The sequence below is a fragment of the Amaranthus tricolor genome, chromosome 8 (assembly GCF_026212465.1).
Source record: "Amaranthus tricolor cultivar Red isolate AtriRed21 chromosome 8, ASM2621246v1, whole genome shotgun sequence".
NCBI classification, from domain to species: domain Eukaryota; kingdom Viridiplantae; phylum Streptophyta; class Magnoliopsida; order Caryophyllales; family Amaranthaceae; genus Amaranthus; species Amaranthus tricolor.
The window spans coordinates 23,437,256-23,465,221 of NC_080054.1; the positions used below are offsets into that span (position 1 = coordinate 23,437,256).

Sequence of the window (27,966 nt, forward strand, 5' to 3'; positions counted from 1 at the left end):
GATGCTTACAAGATCCGGTTAAAATGTGAAAAGGAGTGTTGTCAGCAAAAAATATACAAATGTTGGATTATTTATAAATAATCTTAGTAGAAATTATTCACAACAGATTGGTAATAGATAGGATTATTCAGGATAATTTTTTCTATATTTTATGTGTTAAAATAATTAATTATAAATTTATAAGTGATCAATTAAATAAATAGACTAATTATATATAAATTAATTTCATGATAATACGATGATGTCATACAAACTAATATTTTTTTTAAAATTGTTAGTGTTGTTTATACCTGACTTTTGACTAATCTACATCAAAAATTCAAGACTTATAGTAATTCTTTGATTTTCTATGTTGTCGTTTCAAATTTAAGGTTTTTATAATCAGATGGTTTGGAAAAGGAGTAATTCTTTGGAATAAATAGTTGACGAGGAAAAAAGCTTCAAATTGTGGGCCCTTTCTTCACCAAGAGGCAAAGACGAGTATTTGAAATAAATAAGATTATTTAACAATTTAATTTCTAAAATAAGCTTCATGAAAACTTATTTTTCAAAATAAGCTTCCGTACATCCAAGTCTAGCCTCGGGTAAAATCGCTGTTACTAACAGCGAAAGAGGAAAAAACAAAAAAAAATTAAAAGGCCAAAGTCGCTGTTACTAACAGCGACTGAAGTTTTAATTTTTTTTTTGAACTAAAGTAGCCGTTGTTAATTAGAAAAATAGTCGCTAGAAACTTGAAAATAACCGTTGTAATGATGCTCTATAAATAGCTCCATCATTTCCCATACTTCATTATATCCATTCTACATCGTTCTTCTTCTATTCAATCAATTTTTAAAGGTAACATAAGGTATTATGTTAGTTTTACTCTCAATTTATAAATGTTAATACTTTTTTTTGAAAGTTCACTTACGTTACTATATTATATGTACAATTGTTCAATATATACAAACAGTATTCTAATGCTCCTATGATTCGCCTGCATTGTAAAGACACTAGGGTCGAGAGGGCCTGGAGCTGCTGGATCCATCTCTGCTGCAATTCAACAATAACTAAGCGTTAAGTATTGTAAAAAATAATTAAGAAGTACTCAAATTGTTTACTTATGTTATTTATTTGTTTGATAATCTCTACGTTTATATACTCAAATACAGATACTATTTACCTTGACGTGCAAGTTCTAGTGTTGTGACCGTCACTACCACACCGTCGACAAGCGTTGCGTCTCCGCGATCCTTCGTCCATTTCGTTCGTGATCCTCCTGGACTTAGGTTTTCCTAATCCACGAATGTGATCTGGATCGTGTAGCACCTCAACACCGGTGTACTGAGGCCATGACCTCTTATCAATCAACGACAAGAATATGGATTCATATGTGTTAACATAGCTCTGGGTCGTGTAGCAGGAGTCCACAAAACGGTCGTAGGATAAGTGTCGTTTAATACATACGGCAAGAACATGAGAACAAGGTATGTGATATATGGATGGTTTGTTATAAGTGCATTTCATCTCTCTCATATCTACACTTTGTATTTTACCACCCTTGGCGAATCTTCTATTACCACGTCCAGTCTTAACTTGGAAAAGGCCTCGTCTGTAGTCAAATGCGACGATCTCATGGTAGTTTGGCGATGCATTCTTTTTCGACCAAGGCAAAGGCAAGCGGGAAGATTCCCTTGTTCCCATCTTGGGCAATGGCAGTCAACAACGTATGGCGATACTTACCATACAAATGTGTTCCGTCAATGGCAATAACGGGTTTGCAATACTTGAATCCCTCAATACTAGGTTGGAAAGCCCAAAACACGCGTTGGAAAGTTCTAATACTAGGACGGACATACACACCGACATCATTATCTTCCTTAAAGAACCACTCAACTACGGTCCCGGGGTTTGAAATTTGCAGTGCCTTCAAGAAGCGTGGAAGAAGAGGATAAGAATCTTCCCATGTACCATAGATGGAGAGAAGGGCTTGCTGTTTAGCACACCATGCCCGCTTATAGGTCACTTCGACACCGAATTGGTCTTTCACCATTTGACGCACAACAGAGACCTTAATTGATGGGTCTTGAGCAACACAATTTCTAATAAGATTGTTAATCACGGAAGATGTCAAATGAATGTGCCCAGCTGACACGTTTTCAGTACTTAATACACAACCCCCATGCTTTCCTTTATACGTAATAATCTCCCATGATGGTGAATAGGAACTCTTCCTAGCCCTAAGACTCCAACCACACCCTCTCTTACACTTCAAGGTGAGCACGGTTTAATTTGAAGTCTCAGTACGGTACTCAACGTTCCTACGAATATGATACAATCTAACAGCGTCCAACAACGCATCTTTATTATCAAACATCATACCCTTTTGAAACTCTCCTTCGTCGGTGTAGCTTGTATCACAATCCCAAGACCTCCAAGAGTTGTCCTCAATGTGTTCATCTAGAGGGGGAACCAATGCATAGGGTGTAGGGGCAACGATTGTTGAAATATTTCCTAAGGTCATGTCATTAGCTAGAGCCTCCTCGTCAACACCCACATCGTCCTCAGAAGGAGCTTCAACAAATTCATTACTCTCACTATTAACATCATCCCAAGGCTCATTTGTATCTTCTAAGTTAAAAGTATCATCATTTAATACTTGAAATTGAAGTTGATTGGGTTCATTAGAAGGATAAGAAGAAGAAGGCATAAAGGGATTTTGGTTGGGTAGGGAAGGGCGTATGAGAAGGAGCAGAAGAAGTTATATTCATGAATGCATTTGTTTCCACAACATTGATATCTTCATTCCCTAGGGCACCTCTTCTATATATAACTCTAAAGAAGGACTAGGGATAGACCTTGAATACTCCCACTTTGCATCTATAGCCTCCTCATCCTCAACCGGAAAAGCTAACAAATCTCCACTCAGATTGTACTTAAAACTTTAATTAACAGTACTTCTTATAGTATCAATGCCAATCTTAGAGCATATAAAATGTTTAAATTCATTCAAATTCATGTATGAGTTGCATGCAAACAGTTTACGTCTTCCCCCAACGTACTTAACATTGTTACTAGTTGATCGAATTGAACCAAAAGCATACAACAGTCACACGAAATGAATCCATTTCTACAATAATACATACAAAATCAACATCACCATACATGACATACATTTTAAAATCAAGACCAAATAAAAAAATTAAATTAAAAACGTACCTCAATAAGCTGTAGTTTGTAGATGAACAAGAATTAATAAATGGAAGTTTAAAAACCTACATTCATGTGAAAGTTCATTAAAATCAAGTAAACCCTAATTTTTCGAATATGAAAAAAAAACAAAAAATTAGTACCTTACGTCAATGTAGGAAGATGAAATAACTAATTACTGGTACAAACTTGAAATTTGATGAGTTTAGTTGAAGGATTAGAGTTGATTTTAATGGTGCAAGGAGAAAGAGAGCTCAACAATGTTTCTCAATGGCAAAGAGAAGGCGTGAACTGAAATGAGGAAGAAGCAATCTGGAAAAAATAAAAAGGCCAAAGTCGCTGTTAGCCTGTTACTAACAGCGACTTTGGCCTTTTAATTTTTTTTTTCCTCTTTTGCTGTTAGTAACAACGATTTTACCCGAGGCTAGACTTAAATGTACGGAAGCTTATTTTGGAAAATAAGTTTTTCCCAAACTTATTTTGAGAATTAAGTTGTTAAATAACCTTATTTTTTTCAAATTTTCCTCAAGCTTATTCAAATTTTGATGAAATAACCTTACTTTGCTGATACGACGTCGTATGATTCCTTGTCTAAACTCCAATTCGAATTTCGATTGCAGATGTAAACTTAGATGAATAATCGAAAACCCTAAACCCAGCAAATCGGAATTAGATTCTTCTTTAAGCTCTACTTTTTAAGGATAAAATAGAATTTTTTTTTGAATTTTTTCGATAGCCATGGCTGCTAGAGAAGAGGACGACTCCGATGTTCCTGAGGAATTTACTTCTCAGAAGGTATTTTATCTCCCCTCTCTTAAATTGAAGAATCATTTTGCAGATCTTTTATAATTTACGTAATTACATATTGAAATCCATTGTCTACTGATAAATCCAGGGAATACAACAATATGAAGAAATCAACAAGGTTCAGCAACAAAGTAAAGCAAGGTTTTTCTCTCTTCTACCCATAACTTACATTTTCCACCGTCAATGAGTGATGGCAACGGGGCGGGTTTCCCGGAACCGAACCGCCTCGAAACCGGAACCGTTTGCCACAAGTTTCGAACCGTGAATCGTTAAGGTTCCAAAACAATTCAGATGAATACATCGAACTGTTAACAGAAACTGCCCCGTGAAACTGCAAACCGATTCGCCCATCTCGTCGTTCCATGGGACCGCCCCGGAACCGGACGGTTCACCTGCTCCAGCCGTTTCATGGAACCGTCCCTGAACCAAACGGTTCACCTGGACCAACGGTTCCGTGGAACCGGTAAAAAAACTAGCCTTTTTTTTAAAAAAAAATAGCAGGTGGTTCAATGGAACCGGTCAACACACAACTGCATGATCACTATTATAAAGCATTTGGTGTTTTTCAACAGGTTATTAGTGAAATCCTCAAAATTAAGGTCTCTTTTGATATTAAGATAATGTGGATCTCAAATTTGGTAAAAAAAAAAGAAGAAAACTGTGGTTAGCGTTAAAAGTGAATTTATGTTTGGAAAAATAGAGGGTATTGCTCAATTATCTTGAATGAAGAAATATTCAAGCATCTTTTTCCACACCAACGCCGGTCGAAGTATAACTAAGATGAACCGAATTACTTAATTTACTAATTTTGGTCAAATTATGCATTCATTTCATTAAACCAAGTCATTAAGGTGCCTCCTACGAGGTGGGGTCTTGGGGTCGAATGTAGGCAACCTTACCCTTCTTAGTGATAACTTAGTTTACAATTGACGCATGGTAGAAAACATCTTTTAGCAACTTCACGCAAACAAGAAGTGCACGTGAATTCGATAATAAGGAACTGAACCTAGTTTATACCTTTGCTAATTTATACTCCTTGAGTTGGAGTTAGAATTTTGAGCATATAGATTCGTGCAAATGAGTCTTTATATATTGATAGCATGTAAAAGGTGGAGAATGGAGAATATTGATTTGCTTGGCATCTTCATTCATTTATGTCTAGTATGTAAGGTTTTCATATACTTATTCTTTGTGGTTTACTTTTTTTTCGATGTAGGGTTCGGCGTGAAGGTAAAGAACGGAGAAAGAAACTAGCCGAAAGGCTAACTCCACGACCAAAGCCAATGGTTGAAGTATGTGATGATGATGATGAAATGGTTGAAGATGAAGAGGGAGCTGATACAAGCAAGCAATCCCAAATCAATAAAGGAATGCTGCCAAATGATATTGTCAACCTTCTTGCTGCTCGTGAGAAGTATGCTCTTCAACTGTCTTGTTTTTACTTGCAAATGTGTTGGTTTTTTCTATAACTTTGCACAAATTCTTGTATGAGACCGTCTCACCCAAGAGACATGGCTCATCTTTGGGTTAAATAGCCTAATAATAAAAACTTGTAGCTTATGGAGTTCTTGTTTTGAGGTGGTCTCTCCGTGAGATGGTCTCATACAAGACGGGCTGATAACTTTGTGCCTTTCTATTTGTCTTATTGAGTAGTGATTGTTATTGTGGGTTGCAGACAAGTTTTCGTATCAGATTCTGAGGATGATGAGGAGGAGAAAGTATCAAAGCCGAAGAGGAAGAAGAAGAAGAACAACAACATATCAGGGTATCAATGTGCTCCTATAACTTATAAAACATTTAAAAGAGTCCATCTTGGAAAATCTCAGAGCGCCTTCTAAGGACAGACTGGCTTTAGAGCCTTACATAGAGCTCATTCATCACACCCTCTATTTTCTCGGCTTGTATAACCTTGTGGCGTACGCCTTTCGATTGGAGATCATATATCTTAAAATCAGTGCTACATATATAACTTAGATTTGCAAAAAGTAAAAATTAAATACTATGATTGCACTATAGTCTTATGGTTCTTCCTTGTGATTTCTCTTCCAGGGTGGAAACTGAAATTCTGAAGTTGCTACCGACTGCACATTGCGCGCAGAATGCCTTGGAGTTTTTGACGAAAAGGAAAGCACAAGTTCCTCGTTCTGCTGCGGTCTTGAACAATTCTAACCAAGCTTTGCGACTCCTCTCTTCTTCTGGTTTACTGAAGTAAAAAAATTCTTCTTTTCTGGTTAATTTTCTTTTGATTCGAAGCCAAAATGAAGGTTGAACAACTGCTCGTGTTTGTAGTTGTTCTTTTGCACTCGTTTGATACTAATATTGTTCACGCGGCGTTCTCTTCAAGATATAGTTTCTAATTGCTACAAACTTGAAGGAAGTTACCTAGAAATTTGTGTTAGATCTTCACTTTTTCCATGTTATTATGTTAATATGTGACAATCTTTCAGTTTTGACATTACTGCAATTTGAAAAATATTTTTTTTTGATTGGTGTGAATTTGGCAGATTAATATATTGAAATGGATGGCATAATAATCCTGCCTTCACCATATAGTATGTATTTGTATTAGATTAGCTGTTGATTATAGACAACAGTAATTATCTGTTTCTTTTCCCTAGTTTTTTTTGGGTGACACGGTAGGCTGAGGGGAGGGGAGGGGATACTGAGAATCAAACGTAGGTTCCTCATAAGGAAAGTGATAATGCTCCAACCGAGACAAGACCCGATTCATGATTCTCTATTGTGTCTGTCTTAGTGTCACATGATTCACTAATCGGCTCGCAAAACGCGAATCGGAAAAAGCAAATTACAGGCTATTTTTGAACCATTTTGAGCTAATCACGAATTCAAAAGTTTAACTAACTAGCGAATCATGTGTCACTGGTTTGTCTCTTTTCCAACCTTCCCAAACTGTAATTACAGCAGTCAGATTGACAAAATAGTATGGAAGAACAGGAAATTTGTCATTGGAGTAAATCTGTCTTTCATTATGCTAGAGGTATCAGCCAGTATGTTTTATTTGGAGAAACTGACAACATATTGATGGTTTGAAAGGGCAACATGGTTTTTTGCCAAGACATATTTTAAAGTACATTTAATATTATGTTAGAGAGTAAAAACACATCAAAATGACAATTTTTTATCTTTTTCTGCTATTCTAGGTAGGAAATTTAATAGATAAGTAGCTAGATTATAGACAGTTCTACGATTAATTTACTCCTGTGAAGCCTTGAGATCAGCTGCAGAAAGGCTGAATTTGATGGGATTCATGGGCATGAAAAGAGATCTCCAAGGTCAATCCACATGGGATCCTGAGTTAAGGATCCAGTTGAAGTTGAAGCATTCAAGCTGAGCAAAGAATGAAAGGTATTCTTGACCTTGTTCATGCACTTACGCTTCTGAATTCTTCCAAGAACGACGTCTTTATCGAGCGATCTCGAGGATTTCAGATAGAGGTGGGTCGATACGGCTGGCTTCCTTACAGCTTCATTAGCCTCCTTTTTCTCCTCTGATTCAAAGAACTTCATGTTCTGGGTTTCTAACTCCATTTGCTCCTTACTAGACATTCTAACCTCTAATAGCTTTCTATATTACTACTAGAAGAATCTGGTGCTGTCTCAGTTGGAATAAGTATTACTTTTCACTGACAAGATTCAAACCTAGGCCTCTTTCTCTCTGTCTACTTTGTAATCGAACAAAGAAAATAAAAACAAAAATTATTAATAAGTGTTTAGAGAAGAGATAAAATTTGGGTGATTATTTAAGATATGTCTATTTGAATTTGCAATATCTTTTGGGTGTTTTTGATGGAGAGATGCAGTATGTTATATATAGTAAGGAGGTGCCAATGGTTTTATTTGCAACCGTGGGTGATGAGGTCACCAATCAGGGGGTGTGGAATCTCTTCTGGGTCTTTTTGATGGAGATAGATATGTTGCTGGTTTTGCAAAAATTCAGGAAGCACATCAATTTAGTCCCCAACACTATTCTCATTTTGGTTCGATAAAAAAATTGCCAACTTTCTATCTATTTGAATTTGCAACATATATGATTCAATAATTACCTTAATTTAATTTCGCTTGTGATTGGACTTTTAATACTAGTACTTAGTTTGGATTCAAAGATTGAAAGCATAAAAACAAGAGAAATTTATAATTTTCTTATTTGTGGATAGCAGATTTGAAGTAGAGGATTTATAAGGCAGGATTTAAGTTATACAAATTTTTATATGAAACGGTTTTATCGTAAGACGCATTTTATGAGTTGAATAGTTCAACTAAAACAATTTTTTAGTATATGGGCTCATTATTATGAGGCTCACAAGAGGAAAATTTGAAAAAAATTAAGACTTTTTAATGACTTGATTCAAAAAACAAGCTTCGTTCAAACTTTATTCCGAAACTAAACGTCTTTGGCCCCAAAGTTAGGCTTGGTACATAATCGTTGTTACTAACAGCGAGTATAAAGAAATGGTCAAAAAATTTAGTCAAGGGTAAAGTCGTTACTAACAGCGACATATGGTCAAACCTGGTCAAACTTTAAAGTTGCTGTTAGTAACAACGACCGTGTCTAAATACAAAAATCTTCTTTCTCCCTCCTCATTTCACATAGCTTCGTTTCACGGCCATAACCCTTAAAGTCGCTGTTACTAATAGCGAACAAATGTTTGACCTGATTTGACCATATGTCTTTATACTCGTTGTTAGTAACAGTGATTATGTACCAAGCCTAAATTTAGGGCCAAAGACGCTTATTTTGGAAATAAAGTTTAAACGAAACTTATTTTTTAAATAAAGTCATTAAAAACTCTTATTTTTTTCAAATTTTCTCACAAGAGTAGTTCTTAAAGTTATTAATTAGTTTTACTTTTATTGACAACTAAATTTCTCTATATATGATAAGTTTTGAAAGGAAATTGATTTTTCTCTTTTACTCCCATTTTTCTCCATCTTATACAACTAAAAAAACTTTTCTTATTGTTTTCTCCTCTTTTATTCTCTTTACTCCCTTTTACCCTTTTTCCCTTTATTTTTCTTTTTTTTTTCTTAAATTTTTATCTAAACATAACGTTAACTATACAGAATAAGATAAGTCATAAACAGAAAAAATATAATATAAAAATTACTCCTTTTAATTCTCTAATAATATCCGATTTGCCTTTTAGATATTATTCATCTCTTACTTTTAATTTGTATTTTATTATTAATCAATTAGTTAAAACATAGTCAAGTGGGACCTTGTTTGATTCGTCTCAATGCAAGAATTTTTTATGTCAACTTTTCATAATTTTTAATTATGCACAATTAGAGTATTAAGGATTGAATGAGTGCATTGAATAATGTATATAAAGTAAATGAGACATTAATAATGAATTGGTGGGAGTAATATATATGTGTTATGGATATACTTCATAGTTTTATAAGATTAGAAGGGTCTTGTTTGTATCGAATATGGACATATTTAGCATTTGGCGGTGTCTTGTTTGTTTTAGGATATTTTATTGTATCTTCCTCCAATTTATCATGAAAAAGTTTCTATGTAACACGGATACTTATTCCCTTGTAATTCCACTGGATTGCTAATTACTAATTGGGGTGTTTTTCGTTTAGTAGTTTTAAGTATTAAATAAAATTAAAATGTTACTTTTTACAAAATATTATTGTTCAATAGAGTTGTCAACTCTAATTTTTGAAAATTAAGTATTTTGTATTACTGTTGTAAAGCATTAAGTTTTTATTTGCCTTTTCATATAATACACTATATTAATATAAATATTGACATTTCTAATTATATGTATAGTTAAATTATAAAAAATATGTAAAGTTGATATTAATATTGAGATGAGTGAATAACATTCTTGTCTATATTTTAAGTTATAATTTATGAATAAAATATAAATTAGTTAATTAATGAAATGTCAATGAAAATTTGATAGTGAAATGGAGGGAAAATTTGAGTGGAACAAGTGACATGACTTATGAGGATCTTGAGTCAGCAGTTAATCGGATATGCACTTGGGTCTTGGAGGTTCAACCTAAGTGTTGGATTCTACTGATTATTTTTCCGGAGATATTTTTTTATATATAGACTAAATTTGACATTTCCAACTAATTAAAACTTGGTTGCCACGTCTTCAAACCATGCAACTTTAATTATATTATTATATTTATATTATACTTCCATGTCTCTAAAATTTGGCAGTAATTTTTTTTACACTATTTAATGTATTGATTTGTTAGTATGAGGGATATTTTTCATGGCAATAATAAATTTTTGCAAAAGATTAAAGGTAGCAAAATTTAAAAAAATTCTACAAAATAGCATTGTACTTTTGAACTTTCACAACTTAACGTATAATCAAACGTTTTTTAGACATTAATGTTACGACAGCTTAAATTCTAAAAGTACAATGCTAATGGTAAAAGTTTAAGGAAAAAAGGTTACTGTATTTTAAGGAAAGAAGACGGGTAAAAGCGAAATTTCACAACTTAACGTATCGTTTTTCAGCATTAATGTTACGGTAGCTTAAATTCCAACAGTACACTGCTTTTTTTTGAATTTTTTTAAAGATTTGCTTCCACTAGCCTTTTGGCAAAAAATTCATTACTACCAGATAGAGTATCTCCCAATATAATCATATCATAACCATAATAAAAAGTCTTAACATCCGTTTTCCGTTTCTTTATTTGTGTTCTATCTATTTATACATTTAGCACAAAACACTTTTTTATTTTGTCTGTCGGTTTGAGTTTGTATTTCTACTTCTAACACATGCACACGATACCCCATCAGCTTTTTTGACAACCAAACACAATCTTGGCCATTTCCTAAAAATTTAACACATTAGCCATTATTATTCTTTTTAAAGTGCATTAATAGAAAACTTGAATTACCATGATAAAAAGGTATTTTAAAGTTAACAATTCACCTTGCAATATCCGCAAAATGACTCGTAACAATAGGAAGTGCTGCATCTGTGACATTGTGATCATTACCACAATCGTGAGGATAAGTATATATCAAGAGGGCTAAAAGTGTTTTACTCATTTACAAACTACTCAAGGGAAACTAAACAGAGATATTTATACAACAAAAAATATCCCTGGAGCAAAAATGGAACAAAAAGAATCAAACAAACCCCAAATGTGAGTTATACAAATCATTTAGGGTTATTGTTGTCGAGGAAACTGAGTAAAAAACCACTGACAATCCTTCTAACGACAGGATTTGGTATACAACGACACAATCTTCCATCAACATAAGCCACCACTGCTGACAAGAAAAACTTGCCAAATCCCCATGACCATATAAACCTCCCTTTACTGTTTTTGGAGATGGCACCATCAGAGCTACTGCTCGATCCATCATCTCCACTCTTACGAACCCACTTTTCTTTCAACTTGAGTTTTCCCACAGTGCTATCAGTTTGCTTTCTCAGTGTGCGGATCGCAAAACTCACAAAAAGATGCTCACACAGTGTTAGAACTGTTGGCCCAATCCTCCATTCCTGCATAATCATTAAGTTTTTCATACCAAGTAAAAAAATTCAAACAAAAACAACAAATTTTGAAATCGTATTCAAGTTTTATGCATCAATTATCATGTAATATTTGCATTATTTTCAAGGGTTAGATCAAGGGCGGATCCAAAAAAAATAGCTGTTAATATTGTGCATATTGAAACCAAAGTTTCATAAAAATGATTAATTGAAAAAATATCTTCCACAGGGAACCAAATTTCATATTAAGTTATGCTACTAGGAGTCATTTTCATAGAAAAAAGTCTTCTAACAAAAAATTTTATTGTACCAAATTAATAAACAAAAGCAACCATAAAAGTTGAATTAGATACATATTTAATTAACAAAAAGAATGTCTTCACCCAACTGGTTCTTATTTTGTACCAAATTGATTTTATAAATGAAAAATTAAATGCAAATGTGAAACCCCCCAAACTTATTTTTTAAAACCTAAAAAAGTAGATAAAAAACGTTGTGCAGCTGGGAGTGGGAACCAAACCTTTGGTTTAAAGTGTTAAATAACAAAGGTACTACCGATTCATGCAAATTCATGTGATGTTAATTGACATCTTTGACGTCGTGCTATATCCACCACTGGTTATGATAAAGCTCTTATGGCTGTTTAGTACTTAGTTACAAATAGTGGTTATGAGAATTATATCTAGTGTAAATTTTCATATTATTTACCATTTCATTTCCGTGGTAGTAGATCTCTCATCTTAAAACATAAGTTTTTATTCATAATTTTTTATTACCATCTATTATGATTTCTTCGAGTGGTAATGGATGAGAATGAATTTGTGAAGAAAAAAAGATATGGGAGTGAAACAAGCATTATTGTAAATCTTGTGAAGTGAAATCCTATCAAAATCACTCTAAATTTTCATTACTACTAACACTTTAATACCCATAACCAAATGGGACGTTAGGGCTAATATTTTATAAAACAGAATGATGTTGGTTATTCATAACAAAATCAGTATGCGCCAATCAATGTATTAAGGCTCAATATCTCCCTTTTAGTTTCTCATATAGAACTCTAAAGGCTAGGGATATCAATTTCCAATTTTTAAATAAGAAATACTTTAGTAAAGAGATACACTTACGTTCTCTCTTCGAAGGTGTCTAAGAGGGCGAGAACTGGTTGAAAGGTCTCCTTTCAACAAAGCTTTGCTAACAAGAAAGTCTATCACCCTATCCATGATCTCATCAATAAGTGAGCTATTTGGAGGTAGATTTTTAAGAATAACCTGCCAAGATTGTGCAATTATCTCAGAATACTATGGCATCAGAAGAAAAAGTTAATCAGCATGACACACCTAACTATATTAGAGTAGTTTATTGTTTCTTAAGCTGAACTTATGAACTGTATGATGAAATAACAAAATCCCAACAGAGCTCTCTACCTGGTATTTTACAAAAAGAGAGCATCTATATTTTCTGTACTCCTTTACAACTAGCCGTGCTTTCAAACAAGCATCCAGACACAACTGGGTGACAATTGACAACAAAGAATTAATGATGAAATAACAAAATCCCAACAAATACTCTATCCGTAAATGTGTAATGGAATGGATTTGAGGTCATTACAAGGTTATAGGACTTTGTCCCACATTGGTTGTATGGGCAACTAATGTGGTGTTTGCAGAGTAAATGGGCTCTCTCACCATCTAAGCTAGTTTTTTTGGGAGAGATTTCTCGTTTCATCTCTAACAATGGTATCAAAGACGACTCGGAGTGGTGGCCTGGCTTGCCGTGACCAACAAGAACGTTGGAACTTAATGGGGGTTTGAATGTAATGGAATGGATTTGAGGCCATTACAAGATTATGGGACTTTGTTCCACTTCGTCTGTATGGGCAACTAATGTGGGTTTATACAGTAAATGGACTCTCGCCTACTAGGCTAGTCTTTTGGATGAGTTAACTCGTTTGTTCTATAACAAAATGCTGATCAAATATTTCAGGATCATTGATAAAAAATCGACATGTTTAGAAAGTCAAACTGAAGTGACCAACCAGTAAATGGGACAAGCAAATTCTAGATGTGTGGACTAAATATATTACATCATAAAAAAATTCCACTTAATTGTTCCTATTTGATAAGCTGCCAACAATTTAAAAAAAAAATGCCGCTGATACAACACAAACAGCATTACCTGATCATCTATGACTCTAACCCTCAAATATTCTTGCTTATATATCGTATCCAGCATAGCTTGCAGATATCCTTCAACATATAACTGCATAGAAAAATCCAGTCAAGAAACTATGACAAAAACGCTTTGGTCTAAAAGAAATGCAACCTGCATTAGCTAGTCAATGACAAACTAGAATAAATACAAATTTAAAGGTATTCGTCAATCCTACTCTTCCGATGATGACTTATAAACATGTGTAACTATTTTACTTGGCTCTTTGTTTAACCTCAAAATAAAAATTTGTAAGAATTTTACTTGGAATCTTTGTTAACCTCAAAAACCCGTGTCGGATCCTCAACACTCCAACATTAGTATGACACCTTCACACTCAAATTTGGATCAAAATTATGGACAAAGATTCAGAAAGTTGCTTAGTCTGACACTAGAACATGTACCTGAGTAACATGGATGTACAATGAGCCAAAATGACAGACATTAACTTAATTTAGGAGGCCACGGACAATTATTTTTATCATAATTCTGCAAATTGAGATTTACCTCATCAATTCCAGGACTGCGATCAAGCCTAATTCTTCTATCAGGGCCTCCTTCCAGGAATGCTGTACCCAGTAATGATGGCTCCATCGCCAACCTTAGTATTCCATGATGAAATCCTGTCATCTATATGCACAATGAGAACATGTCAAGCGACACTCCCTTGTTCTAAATTATCTTAACAAAGAAAAGACAAATTCAAGTGACACTGAAAAAGCTGTTATTACCATGCCACTGAAACCACTACTTTCTGCACCCTTGAGTACAGAATCTGAAACTTCAGTCACTGCAGCGAAAAGTATATTGGATCCAGCATTTTTTAACTGCAAAAAAAAAAGGATAAAAATTATGAGCAAGAGCATAGACAGCGCAAAACGAAATATGGAATATAACACTTACAGTTTTGTTCAGATCACCAAAATATCGTTTCGTTCCAGAAAAGCCTTTGTCTTCGATACACTTTCTGATTAACTTAAATGTACCTATCACAGAAGCTAATAGATTAGAAAAAAATCATGGGCGAGGGATTCAGGAGCAAGCAGCAAGGGCTAAGGCCGCTCTAGCAGTGAATGGTTAAATTCAGAATATTACTGGCTGTAAGCCTCCGCACTCTAATTACATATCACATTTCTGATTGCTGAAAATAAACTAACAGTTCATCCGTTCCTTTTCAATTTTTGTCATACATGCTGTAATGGAATACATTCTGTAATGGAATAGAATTGAGGCCATTATAAGGTTACGGGTTATCCCACATTGGTTGTATGGGCAACTAATGTGGGGTTTATAGAGTAAACGGGCTCTCTCACCTACTAGGCTAGTCTTTTGGGCGAGTTTTCTCGTTTGTTCTATAACACATTCACACTACGTTTTGCGTAGAATTATCAAAATGCCTACACTTCACTCTCCACGCTTAACCCCAACTTAATTCTCCCCTTTCCAAAGCATATGTACAATGAAATGAGGCACTTGCATTGTAAGCGTATGTAAACAAATTGTTTCAGATTAATCCCGGTCTCAAATTGTCGGCCAATAAAAAGTTTCATAAGCCAAGAACAGCAAATATATCACTACTTTGTTCAATGAAATATATATACTAATAAGCATAACAGTTAATAGAGATGATTGTGATTCCATATTTGAAGCACACTAGATAACGGTCAGATGGTTCAAAAATGTCAAAGGAAGGCATCTAGAAACTCCTGCCAAAACACGTAAAAATGTTTAAGGGATTTTACAAGTGAAAAGGAAGTCGATCCTCTTCCGATCAATTATTTATTGCCATCCTTTTGCATCTAGCTACACCTAAGGAGAGTATCCACAGATTAGGAAATTGAGGTAAAGGGTTAAAACATATTACCAAGGGTAAGACCTCGAACGCTGCTTGAAGGATCAAAGAAAACATCCAAAGAGGAGGATGACAAATCATCAAAGACAGATGCAAAAGCTGGTGGGAGCAAAGAACTTCCCTTTGCAATATAGATAGCCCGCATGCCGTACCTATGAGCCAGAATTACAAACAAGAATAAGCAATGACATAGGGTAAAGAGATGCAAGAAAAGGAAGTAGAACAGAAAACTAACCAAGAATAGTGCCTAGCACATCTCAAAAGCAGTTCACGAGTTGTTACTAAAGCATGAGTGACCAATACACCGTTGAGTTCTACCTCTAGATTCTTAATGGCAGGAATCTAGAGTCACAATACCAAAGATAACATGAAAAAATAAGAATACACATAAACCTTGTACAAAAAAACAATAAGCCCAAGGAGAAAATGTGTACTCTTTTTACCTTGAAGACACTATGCAACAGAGACCTCAGTGCCTCTTGTCCAGAGCTATAACTTGAGTATGAATTCTCTGGGAGAAAGTTAGCTGTGATCTTAATAAAAATACAATATGCAAGTCAAGTTTCACATACAAATAACTGGTATTGTTGGGATTAATTGATAAGAGAAGACCAAAATACTAACTTTAACAGGGTGGATCTCGAAATGATCGAAGTAGTATTGTCGACTTTGGGTATTTGAACTGAGAGATGTTCTCCAAAAAGGAACAATTTTCATCAACGTCTCCTCGTCAAGGTTCAGATCAATCGGCTGTTTCCAAAAAAACAATTTGATCAATATATTAATTGCATATGTTCATAAACTTAGAGCTGATACAAATATATAGAGAATAAGTTCTGCTACATGTCACATTCCAACAATAGTAACACTCATGAGAGCAATAACACAGCATGCAAACAAGGATAACCATTCTTACCTGCAAAATGATAGATGAGTATCTGACATCCCGGACATTTGTGGTACTAGGAAATAAGACAAAGACAACAAAGACAACAGAGTCATCTGAGACATTGTTGGATGTCAGATGTCTCCTGAGCATAGCAGCAAAGGGAGCTCCAACCCATTTTTCATCTACATTAATTGACTGCAACGTAGAGATAATAAAATGCCACAAATTACTCAGTGAAGAGTGTGATCCACAATTCATCTTTTGGATCCATCACGGTTCCAGGAACCAGTCAATAAGGGATTTAAAATCAGAAAAGGAAGGATAAGAACTCACCTGTACCCTAATTTGATTATATTTCCGTTGATCAACGATGATGGAATCAATAGTAATGTTTTCTACTCTCCCAATAAGAAATGGTGTATAAGCTGACATATCATAGGGATCAGCATCCTCCATCAGATCCTAAAATTCAATTACAAAATAAGAGACATGCAAGATGCAAACAAAGAACAAAGTAGTGGTGCGTTTGTTGAAGAACCACACAGTAGCACACTATCTTATAAACATGCTAACTATAACTTTATGAAATTTCCAAGTATATCATAGCTTAGAATAAGCATTCATAACAAGATATTAAATTAACTATTGATACTATGTATTTTTTTTTCCATTCTTTCACTTACCTGCTTACAAGGTTCAAGTAAGCGAATGGCAAAAAACGAGATTCTCAGCTGAACCTTGTTGCATGACTGATACTTGCTATCTGCTTTGCGTCTGCCAAGTGAGTGACAAATTCGCAAAACACGAGTAGGACCGTCAACATATACTTCGTACCCTACATTCCCTACATAACTATCATTTGTTCGAACAGCATTTTCTCCCCTTCTGACAGAAACTCTGGTATCTAGTGGTAATTGAGATGCCAGATCTCTCTGTTTCCAAACCCGAAAAAAGGATTTCCATGGACGCAGTTTATCTAAGTTGATTTCACGTAGCACATGAACACCTAAGAAAGAAGGCCAGGTGAGAAATGTCATATGTTTTCCAAATCACACAAATTTTTCTAGATTTCAGAGACTAAACTTCTTTTTGTTCTCATGAAGACACAGCCTTACTAAAAAACAAAAATGCCAACACCTTACTAAAGAGATTTAGAAACTTTTTTAAGGGACTTTTCCACATAAATACATAGGATACGTTGCAACTTGCATCACAACAGGAAGGTATCTTGCTTTGAACAAGAGGCTTTAAGGTTTGTTCCAGTCCACACCATCACCCATCCTACATATTATGCTAAGCAACTGAAGTTTCCATTACTAGATTCTAGTTCTAACTACATTTGAAGAGGGTGGAAATTACCATTAATTTTGACCATGAGTTTGTGTGGTCGAGTCACGTCATCCCAAACATAATTTACACTGGCTCCGGATGCGAGAGTTTCTGGTTGAAATGTATCCTGGGAAATGAAAACAATCAGGGAAGAGTACAGCAATGGTTACCTCTATAGTTCATTACGATGGAAAACAACCTTTTGATAATAGGTAATCGAAGCATCAAGAAGATGATTTTCAATTCGATAAGGCAAAGCGGTGTCCGGCGGTCTATGGAAATGCAAGACAAAGGTAGAACCTTCCTCAACCACATGAACAGCTGCATATTCCCAAGCAATTTCATCTTCTCTTGTTGCAAGATCCAACTCACGCACAGGAGATATAACATTTCTCTTGAATTTTAAGAAAAAACATCCAAGTGCAGCCACGCAAACTGGACCAGACCATCCCCACACAGTTTCATTTGGACTAAATTGCACCAAAAATGATGCATCATCATCCAATACCTTGTGCTTTTGCAGAAGTTTATTCAGCACATTGATATCTCGCTTATCATGGGATCCAACCCTGAAAAACATTGCGATTTTTTGTTTACTGCTGATTCTATTTGTCTCTCCGGAGTCATCCTTCCAATGGAGTAAAATGAAATGAGTCAATGGGTCAAAATTCGTTATGGAACTGGAAAATGCATATTAGAAAATCTGAAAATAAATCATGAACAAACCTCTAAGAAACGTTGTCGGACAAAAATATGTTCATTTGATTCATTGTATATAACAAACCGAGGGACAATAGAGACCATTTGTGCTGGCACATCTATTTTACTCGCTAATGGCCTCAAAGAGATTCCAAACTTCATTAAATACTTGATTCCAGGTTCTTGAAGTTTAATAAATTGCATCTCTGCAAGACCTGATAAGGCATCCAAATCCAAAATAGACTTGGGTGATTCTTCATCCAACAATGTTATACACAGCTTACTAGATCTGACAAACAGAAATACAGCATATATGTCAGTTCTTTCTTCTTCCTTTATTCTTATCAAGTTTCCATTTCTTCTTGGGGTGAGGGAAGGAGAGAGAAGAAGATTGTACTAGTCAGTACTCCAGGAACCAAAAGTATATTAGCTATTAGTTACATGAGCAAAAAAGACAGAACATCTTACTTCATGAACCAAGATCTGGTTGAGTTTGGAGACAAAAGCGTCCCACTATGTGGAGGAGAATTGATGCTATGACTTCCAGCTTCATTTCTGCATACAATAAGATACGAGTTTTCAGTAAAGGAAAAACAACATTATTAAAACAGCTTAATTGTTTATCACTTCAGGTACAGAAAGCACCTAGATAGAGGTTTCAGATGTGTCGCGACACAGAACAGATGGAAATCAGTGTCATTTCTCAATGTGTATTGAGTAAAAACAATGGCCTGCATCACAAACAGTTTTCAGCTGTTTATCTGACCACAAAGAAATCAAGATAATGTTTTTTTAAGTTAACAATTAAATATAGAAGTTAATATCACATGCTACCTTTTGCAACAAACTTCCGTAAAAAATATTACCTCTAGCATGCCCCTGTCACCACGAGCTAATCTCAAGCAAGCAAAGTACTTCCCACCACAAAATTCCAAATCAATATCCAAAAACTGAATTCCATCCTTCTTCTTACTCAACTTTTTGAGCCATTGACTGCAGTTCACAGACTTACTTCTAGAACTAAACATCACTAATGTAACGTTGAAGAAAATTACAGCAGGATTAACATATAAATCAACAGATGACCCACATTGAACAGTGGTGTGGTTGATATTCTTTAAACCATCAATTGTAGAGATTTCTGCACCAGGTCAGCAGGTCAAGTTAGATAACTATACATATATAAAAGACATTTAATAATTTCTCATATTACCTGTTTCAGTTAATAGTACATCAATATCCGACTCCAGTAAATTAGATACTCGCACGGTTGGAAGAAGAAAAATTTCCTTCTGCTCCTGCAATGCAATTGATGAATTCTTACTTTTACGATGATCATCAGGCTGCACGATAGGTACATCTCTTGAAACGCTCTGGACCAAGAAATGCATTTGATTCACAGCAGAATCTCCCGATCTCACTGAACAAGCAGCGGTGCTAAAGGAATACTTCCAAGACTCAGATGAGAGAGCTTTGCGAACTTGGTAATTTAATTTATCAATGACACCTGATAGACGCACAGCCTTGCCCCCTCTAAGGTTTTCAGACCATTCTACTGAGCAATTTTTGGAAGCATCATTTTGATCCTTTACGTTAGGTCGAAATGAGAAAACAAAGTTACCTGCATCAGATAGATGATTTAAATTTTGTTACAAAAGAATACTTCAGCCAAAAAGGAAATTACAGCTTGTTTCTTCTCACTGGAAAGCTGGCATATATGATGAGTAATTTCATCAAGACTTGTATCCAGTAAAAGTTTTCCACTGAAAATGCAAAAAGCTAGGTTTCTATTTAAATTATTTCCAGCTTCATGCTTGCCAATGTTTCATTTTTCATATTATCTCCCTAAGCGTAATGCATCCCACCAAATAAATAGGATAAACACCATAAAAATGTAGGTGTTTATTATTAATTACCAAAGCTGTATCACTTCAAGGATTCATGTAGTTCAACTAAGCCTATAAAGACCAACAGAACATTGTACTGGTCATAATAACAAACTAGAGCTTTATAGTATTTACTCTTTTTGAATTTTATAATATTTACTTAATATCCCTGCAAACTGGTGTTTTTTACTATTCTCATTAATTGGATCTAGGTAATTCGAGTTGCTAAAGGGGCTGTTACTCAAAATAGAGACAAGTGAATCTTCAGTTTTTGGCAAGTGGTATACATAATTTGATTCATAACTTTCTATGTTTTAGACACATCCATCACCGATGGCTTTTTTCGAAACTAATTATCCACAAAGCTGGCACATCATATATAATCTCATCTTGAAAAGCCTCTTTAAGCCATTAGTTATCTACATTAACTACTTCAAACCATGCTATTTACATCATGTAGTCTATCAAACAGAAACAGTAATTCTAATCAAGTAGGTAAAACACCTCATTTAAAAGAGTATGCATTTAGAAACAGGAGAAATGAGAAGAGCAATAGATCAAGTTAAAAGAAGAAATTCTATCAAAGTTCTGACAAACAAGATAAATCATGAATTGGCTAAAGCATACCAACACCAAATGATAGAAGTGCCTTCTTTGTCCCACCAGACAAACTTATCGCATCAAATGCTGCCATGCAGTCATCAACAGTGTCCCCCTCTCTTAGCACCACTGATGCAGATTCATCTTCCATTGATTCAGGTCTCTGAATACGCAACTCCACTAGATATCCAGTATTGTTATGGACTCTAAGTAATGGGGAGACATTAAGCAATAAACCTTCCTGAAAATTGTAGTTCCAATCATAAACATGTTGATTCAGGGTAGATTTAAGTCAGGATTGCAACTTCAGTCTTCAAGTATAATTGAAGAATAAACCTCTGCAATACAGTTCTATACCTCAGCGTTCTTTGAAATGTCGACAACAATAAACGGCCCAGGACAGGTTCGTGAATCTGTGCAGATCAAAAAGTAAGAAAATTCAGATAAAACTAGCTATACTTGAAAACCATCTGAAGATTCCACAGTATCATCATAAAACATTGAAACTGGCCCATCTTGCGTGCTCACTAGGTAAACCTTTTTTGGTATTTAGCTCCATGTATGAAATGAACTTAACAGTGTTAATAAAAGTAATTTATTGTATCCACATATAATGGCCTGATTGGAGAATATTGCTTGATCAGTTCTGTCTCTCGATCAATGATAAGAACCTCAACTCTAAATCTAACTAAGGTTGTGTTACTGCACAGACATAAAGGTGATCTGGTTTGAATTTTCAAGGTCTCTGCCATGTTCCTATGTTATTGTTGGAATACTTTGGATGTGGTCTAATGTGGTATGAAAAGTGGAGAAATTATATATTAGGTTGCTTACAGAATTAAAAAATTCATATTATTTCAGTTTGCTCCATCAAAGAGAGGAGGGGGAAAAAATCAAATTCGATACTAGTATTCCAGATTAAGAGTTTTAGTCAAGGAGTTCAACATCATGATTCGGTTGTTCAGATTTTATAGTTTGTAGACTCATGAGTCCAGCCAACTCCCACCCCAAAATTTGCCCCTCACTCTCACATTATGTATGCAAACACAATAATGGCAATGTGGTAATGAACTGTTGTTATGGTTAAAATACATTTGAGGTTCAGATAAAATTTATCATGTGAATTGTGAGCAAACACAAAGTGACAGTGCCTTTCAAGTTTCAATGCATACCATAATTTTAAGAGATAAACAATACTATACTTACATGCTGAAGAAAAAACATTCCCAAGATAACAAGCTAAAGTATTTTTTCTCGGCCATTTTAGCAATGATATGTGAAAAGTCTTGCACTTATCCAGATCTATTCTCAACAGTCAATAAGTTCACACCTAAGGAAACAGGGAGCTGGCAACATTTACTTTTTAAGTTTCAAGGTCTCACAATAGTATTTTTTATCACAGGTTATTAATTTGTCTAAAAGAATTTAAGCCAACTTCTTGATTTGATGAAGCTCACAAGAAGCTTTACGTAGCAAAATAAAACAGAGAATTGCTTCCACAGAAGAAAGATGCCATTCATTTTACAATAACCATAAGAAAGTGTTGATTATGTTCAAGTGACTCAGGTAAATTGGCCAGGATTCAAGCATATACTTTGCAAGGACAACGAAAGGCAATCATCATCATTACATCTTCATAATAGACAAATACATCCATCTCACAACAGACAACACAGAAAACAGAGATTACCTTCTAGTGATACAATGCGTGTTCTCCAAGCAAAGATCTGTGATCTGGAAAGTGGTACATGAACTGAAGAAGTTGAAGATATTCCAGGATTTTCAAGTACAATTGTTGCATAAGATGCTCCTGGAGGCTCCTCTAGGTGCCTTGTATGAAAATCAAATTGTCACCAAACAAAGCAATTGGAGGGAGCAGGTCACAAATGATGTGCTTAGGTATGTGGAAAAATTACAGAATCAATTTAACATAAAACTGACAATAATAGAATAATAATAACTATTAGAGGCCTTTTTTTCATTGCACCAAACAGGAATCAAACTACCATAAATAATAAATTATCCAATTAGGGTCAACAGAAAGCAACCCATGATAGAGGAAGAAAGTAAGAAAATTACATGAAACAACAAAGACCAAGAAGAGAGAAGACACAGCATATCTACTAATAACATACCAAAAGGAACAAAATCCTGCAGACAGAATCGTCCGAGTCATGGAGGATGGGGCTTTAGAAAGGGAGCTTAATGGGCAATACACAAACAAACTGATGACAAGGTGGGTTTAAGGTTAGGTGTATGCAACCTTAACTTGAGATATATAAAAAAATGTTGTTTTCGATTGACCCTTTTGCTAATATCATATGCAACTTCACATAAATAAGAAGGGCAAATGAGTTAACATAAATACATTGCAAACATCATCTGCAACTTCCATCCTTGCAAAACAAAAAAAAACAATTGTTACAGAAATAATCTTTCAAGATTTTGGACAAGTACTTGAGAAGAATCTCTACATGCGCAAGTATTTCTCCAAGATATTCCCCCACACTCCCAGCCCCCAGCCCCTTCGAATAATGACACAAGTAACAAACACTAGAAAAATTTCAAGACTTAAATTTAACTCCCGATGCAACATTCTATAAACTCAAATTGAAAAGAGAAAATAATTATTGTAGCTTTCTTAGCACAAAACTTTTATAAACCGAAACAAGAATGATAAAGGGCAAAAAATCAGACATGCAGACACCTCAAAAAGACAGCTGAACGCCTTCTGCCCACTTTTGCAGATTGGTTATCATTGAAACGGCAAAGAAGGTCCAGGTCGAATTGATTTTCTACCTGTGAACACCATTCAGCTAATGAAAACATATACAATGCATGCATAATTTGTTATATTTATCTCGAGAGCTTCAGAGGGATTGAACCTTGCAACAGTTGGCCACTACAGAAGAATTATTGACAGAAAATGGGCCAGCCAAATCCAGTTTTCCAATTACATACAGTAGTATGTCCAACAAACGTTCTGTCAATGATAAATCCAGCTGTAGAAGAAAGAAAACCCCACAACGAAGTATTAGGAATAAATTTTTGACTACTAGCTTAAGCCACATTGGGTATACTCATCTCCTTACCTCCTGCATTCCGAAATAAAGGTGACTGTCCGTCCCACGATTTTCTGAAGCCAACGAATAGGATGTTGATCGCCAGTAAGCACACATTTCAATCGGCTGAACAAATTCTCTCCTGACATTTGCAGAATGTAACCATGTAGTGCATGATTGATGGAGAAAATAGTAAGCTATATTTCTGAAGAATAACTCACCAAAGGGATCTATGCACATCAAAGTAGTACAGCATAGCAGTTGATATGCTCATCACCCTGGTTTTCTGGGGGAGAATCTGGATAAAGAGTTTGGTACCATCCACAGATCCTTGAAGCAGAGGCAATCTATGTTTTGGACCAGATAGTTCATGCACAACGATCAAGGAAACCTTTTCAATTGTCAAATTTATGCAAGGGACCATTCCAGCTTCTTCAGATATTTCGTGATCATCCAAGAGCACACGATTGTGAGTTTCAGGTTGATGCACATCAGACCACTGTAGATCAGATCCCACAGTAAGATCATGGAAAATTTTGAACTTGAAAGGATTTCCAGGCTTTTTTACAAATTCCAAAGCACCATCAACAAAAGCAGCACCACAATTATTCTTCTTATTGACAAGATAAAAAGTGCTTTTGCACAGGTAATTCAATGGGTTTAGATCAACATTATCCTCATAATCCTCATGCTTACAGGGAGCAATTTTCCAAAGTGCACATGCAGCATCATCATTGCTGGAGATCTCAACAAAACCAGATGATGCCAAATAATTCAGACGTAATGGTACCCCTGAATCAGTCTTAGCGTAAAGTGACATCAAGGAGAACCAAGGCGATGAAAATTTCCACAATCCTCTCTTCCTCCATTTAACCTGATAATGAATTGAGAAAAAGAAAAAGAAAAATGTTATATTTATGCTTCACATAGGTATTTCAATATAAAAAGTGTTTGATATATTGTGCCTACTCGGCATAGTGTAAAAACAAAGTTGCATCATATCGTGACGACCGCGTTGTAAAGGTTTTCAAAAACAACAAACCGATTTTTCATGTTGTAAAAGTGTAAAAAAAACGTGTTTTGGGTCGTATCAAGGGATATCTTAAGATTTCGACCGACATTTACGCGTTACGATAACCGCATCACTCCCGTTACCGCATCACCGTTCCATTACCACGATCGCGATCATTACTGCATTTCACACTATGCTACTCAGTTTTCTTGATTCCTAACTTAATTACTCTTAAGTTGTAACAAAATCTGATATATTTGCGCATCAGTCACGTCATTTTTGTACACTCAATAAGTTCACTCTTCATGTTCAACACACCTAGAAAGAGGTGTGATAGACTGCTCTTACGCTTCTGTAAAATTAGTGAACCAATTTAAGAAGAACAAAACAGAAAAAGAAAAGAAAGGAAAGAAAATAGAGAAGCAGGTTTCCAGTGCTACAATACTTCCATATATATTCCTCTTATTCAATACCTTTCCTAATTACAATCCAGGTATATATAGGCACAAAACTATTTAACAGAATACAGAATATGACAGATGTACTTTGATGACAATATAACCATAACAAACTCTACCCTAACTAACAAAGTTGCTTAGAATAGAATCTTTATTCATTAAACCCCCGGCCTTCTTATTACGCCTTTTGTAGGTGCGTAACTGTACTTTCTTCGTTGTTGGTGTGACTAAAGGCTGGACCACCAAAGTATTTTTAACAATTGTCTGACATTATTAGAGCATTCTGTGAGGTTACAACACAATCCACATCAGTGCAATAATAAATGTTATTTTGATAGGTTCATTCCCAGACGTGACAGGATGAAGAGAATCTGATCAATGAAGTTCTTTACATGCAGCCAATCATCAAATGCCCAAACCACACAATTTATCAGCCTAAGTTTTATTTTCCCAGAACTTTCTGATTTCTGAACTAGGATAACCATTATGTTCTTGGCTCACACAGCCAAAAATCATACGCATAAGAAGACGAAATATGTTTTCTTCAGGAATTGTTTTCTTCAGCAGTAGACATAGTTCAATTCAGAAAATTAGACAAACTTAAGTAAAAACAAGAATTTAGTTTAAAATTATCAATAATCCTGAAACTAATTTCAAAAAAAAAAAATTATTTTCCATAGCTCAAGCGATTATGGCTATTGAGCTCCCAGCATAAAGGTGAGCTTCAATTTTACACTGGGATTATTTTTCAGAGTAATCATTGAATCTGATAAAACATTCCATAGGACAATTTTGCACACATTGAGCTCCACAACATTGCATCATGAACAAAATCTATTTGTCCACTTCCCCCTCAATATTTGTCTCAAGCTGTATGCTCCAGAAAATCTTCACTAGCACCTTCCAAGTCATCTTTGAGCATGCCAGCTCTTTTAAAAATCCCCATAATGAATGCCAAGAGGCTAGTTCTTGACTTTCCATACCTGTGCATCTGTCGAAAACCAAAGCCAGTTCTCATCTCTCCCTCATCTTCAAACTTTGCGATTTCCAACATTAAACAAATATCTGACACATTAATCTCAAGAATGAAATATTTTCCATTTATCACCTTAAAACTATGTGCGTTGCAAGCCAGAAAAAATATTCAGATACACAAGAATTTCCGCATCCTACTAGCAGAGGGTACTTCAGAACCTACACCAAGGTCTTAAAAGTATTTTCAAACATCAAAATCCAATTCAAACACAAGAGGAATCCATTCACTTTTGAGGATTAAGAAATCAAACTTCAAACCAGAACTTGAAATCAAGCCAGACATTTAAAGGAGATGAATTAGAACTAGATTAGTAACATCCTTACCCTGAAAAGAGCCCTTTTTCCGGCAAGTGAATAATGAAATATACCACCTATTTTATATTTGTTTTCCACACTTTCAACAGTCACATACATGTGTTGATGGACATCTTGGATAGCAACAATAGCACCTAAAGAGAAAGCAACGGTAAACTCAGTTTCAGTATCTCTGAAAAGCCATCATATCAGCTAAACTGCAAACAAAAAAAATTATACCAACAATGCAAAGCCTTAATTCCAAAGAAAGATATACCACTTGTATTATTTACCATCAGGTAGTGCTGTCTCAAAATCATTTTCAGATTTCTGGTATATAGACGTGTTACCCCTTTCTTCCCCATCATTAGCAGCAACATTCTTAGAAACCTCAGAAAAGGATTCAGTGGTAGCAAGAAGCATCTGCACAGTAAATCAAGTCAGACATGCATATGAATTATACATCAGCAATGTTTGAAGGTAATAGTACTAAGGGGAAATCCAGAAATAGATTGCAATTAGTTATGTTATCAAAGGCATCAACTTTTAATAGGTCTAGGGAAAAAGATAAGCATTTCACCTGTATCTCAGATAGAGAAATTGTCAGATTTAAACCTGAAACAGAACCATTCCCAAACCATCCCTGAGTTGGACAGCATGGGACACTGTTATCTCCTGAGATAACTTTCTCAGCAGATACAGAAATAGAAAATCGCTCCAAGATATAACTTTCCTCTCGTTCACACGATTGGGCAACTGCTGATTCAGAGATATTAGCAACAGGGTCTATAGAAGAAGCAAGCGAACTCGAAGAATGTGTATCTTTAGACAACACAGATGTCTCCTCTCGATACAAAAACGGCCTACAAGAATCTTTATGATTCAACTGCAATGAATCATGGCTCGATCCTACTGAAGAAAAATGTGGCATTTGAATTTTTACTTCCGACTTCTCTACACCTTCTTTTAAGATCTGAGAAAAGATATCCAGATGGGAAAGGTTAAAAAAGAACTTCTTTTTTCTGTCCTCCAACCATAAGCTTAAGTTCAAGTCAACCCTTCCTACAATTCCCTTGATCACTCCTGGATATAAGCATCAAAATATCCATAAGTTTCTGATATTCCTCCTCTTCTTTTTACCAACA

The 27,966-nt window shown here is 35.1% G+C and overlaps 3 protein-coding genes across 5 annotated transcripts in view; 1 reads left to right on the plus strand and 2 right to left on the minus strand.

The window, feature by feature from the left end:
- The first annotated feature begins 3,780 nt into the window (after positions 1–3,780).
- On the plus strand, positions 3,781–6,531 carry LOC130821027 (uncharacterized). The gene is made up of 5 exons (XM_057686628.1): positions 3,781–3,984; positions 4,085–4,137; positions 5,213–5,410; positions 5,672–5,761; positions 6,046–6,531. The coding sequence occupies exons 1-5, from the start codon at positions 3,928–3,930 to the stop codon at positions 6,206–6,208; spliced, it is 561 nt and encodes a 186-aa protein (XP_057542611.1). The 5' UTR covers positions 3,781–3,927; the 3' UTR covers positions 6,209–6,531.
- Positions 6,532–7,077: 546 nt separating this feature from the next.
- Positions 7,078–7,810, minus strand: LOC130821028 (uncharacterized). The gene has a single exon (XM_057686629.1). The coding sequence runs from the start codon at positions 7,560–7,562 to the stop codon at positions 7,263–7,265; it is 300 nt and encodes a 99-aa protein (XP_057542612.1). The 5' UTR covers positions 7,563–7,810; the 3' UTR covers positions 7,078–7,262.
- Positions 7,811–10,452: 2,642 nt separating this feature from the next.
- The window catches only part of LOC130821253 (uncharacterized), a 37,982-nt gene continuing 20,468 nt past the window's right edge, over positions 10,453–27,966 (minus strand). Inside the window, exons 7-37 of one of the 3 annotated variants that reach the window (XR_009045317.1) lie at positions 27,402–27,904; positions 27,115–27,244; positions 26,852–26,976; positions 24,244–24,896; positions 24,053–24,164; positions 23,846–23,962; positions 23,668–23,759; positions 22,651–22,790; positions 21,318–21,373; positions 20,988–21,201; positions 19,688–20,095; positions 19,341–19,615; positions 19,120–19,205; positions 18,943–19,029; positions 18,502–18,763; positions 17,975–18,403; positions 17,806–17,902; positions 17,130–17,452; positions 16,780–16,908; positions 16,474–16,641; positions 16,182–16,307; positions 16,001–16,090; positions 15,793–15,899; positions 15,570–15,709; positions 14,609–14,691; positions 14,437–14,532; positions 14,213–14,335; positions 13,673–13,756; positions 12,622–12,765; positions 10,925–11,503; positions 10,453–10,823 (exon numbers count right to left, since the gene is read on the minus strand). Coding sequence is in view for 2 of the 3 variants with exons in the window: in XM_057686939.1 (XP_057542922.1) it covers positions 11,156–11,503; positions 12,622–12,765; positions 13,673–13,756; positions 14,213–14,335; positions 14,437–14,532; positions 14,609–14,691; positions 15,570–15,709; positions 15,793–15,899; positions 16,001–16,090; positions 16,182–16,307; positions 16,474–16,641; positions 16,780–16,908; positions 17,130–17,452; positions 17,806–17,902; positions 17,975–18,403; positions 18,502–18,763; positions 18,943–19,029; positions 19,120–19,205; positions 19,341–19,615; positions 19,688–20,095; positions 20,988–21,201; positions 21,318–21,373; positions 22,651–22,790; positions 23,668–23,759; positions 23,846–23,962; positions 24,053–24,164; positions 24,244–24,896; positions 26,852–26,976; positions 27,115–27,244; positions 27,402–27,904 (5,747 nt within the window). In the remaining variant the exon portion in view is untranslated. Of the gene's footprint in view, positions 11,504–12,621; positions 12,766–13,672; positions 13,757–14,212; positions 14,336–14,436; positions 14,533–14,608; positions 14,692–15,569; positions 15,710–15,790; positions 15,900–16,000; positions 16,091–16,181; positions 16,308–16,473; positions 16,642–16,779; positions 16,909–17,129; positions 17,453–17,805; positions 17,903–17,974; positions 18,404–18,501; positions 18,764–18,942; positions 19,030–19,119; positions 19,206–19,340; positions 19,616–19,687; positions 20,096–20,987; positions 21,202–21,317; positions 21,374–22,650; positions 22,791–23,667; positions 23,760–23,845; positions 23,963–24,052; positions 24,165–24,243; positions 24,897–26,851; positions 26,977–27,114; positions 27,245–27,401; positions 27,905–27,966 lie in introns of those variants that run through there. The other 2 variants (XM_057686939.1, XM_057686940.1) reach the window with 2 other exon arrangements.

What these genes read in the sequence shown, in the direction of transcription:
- LOC130821027 (XM_057686628.1), top strand. Translation starts at nt 3,928, where the DNA reads ATGGCTGCTAGAGAAGAGGACGACTCCGATGTTCCTGAGGAATTTACT. An exon ending in AGGAATTTACTTCTCAGAAG is followed by an intron (nt 3,985 to 4,084) that starts GTATTTTATCTC and finishes TGATAAATCCAG; the next exon opens with GGAATACAACAATATGAAGA. An exon ending in CTTCTTGCTGCTCGTGAGAA is followed by an intron (nt 5,411 to 5,671) that starts GTATGCTCTTCA and finishes TGTGGGTTGCAG; the next exon opens with ACAAGTTTTCGTATCAGATT.
- LOC130821028 (XM_057686629.1), bottom strand. Translation starts at nt 7,562, where the DNA reads ATGTCTAGTAAGGAGCAAATGGAGTTAGAAACCCAGAACATGAAGTTC.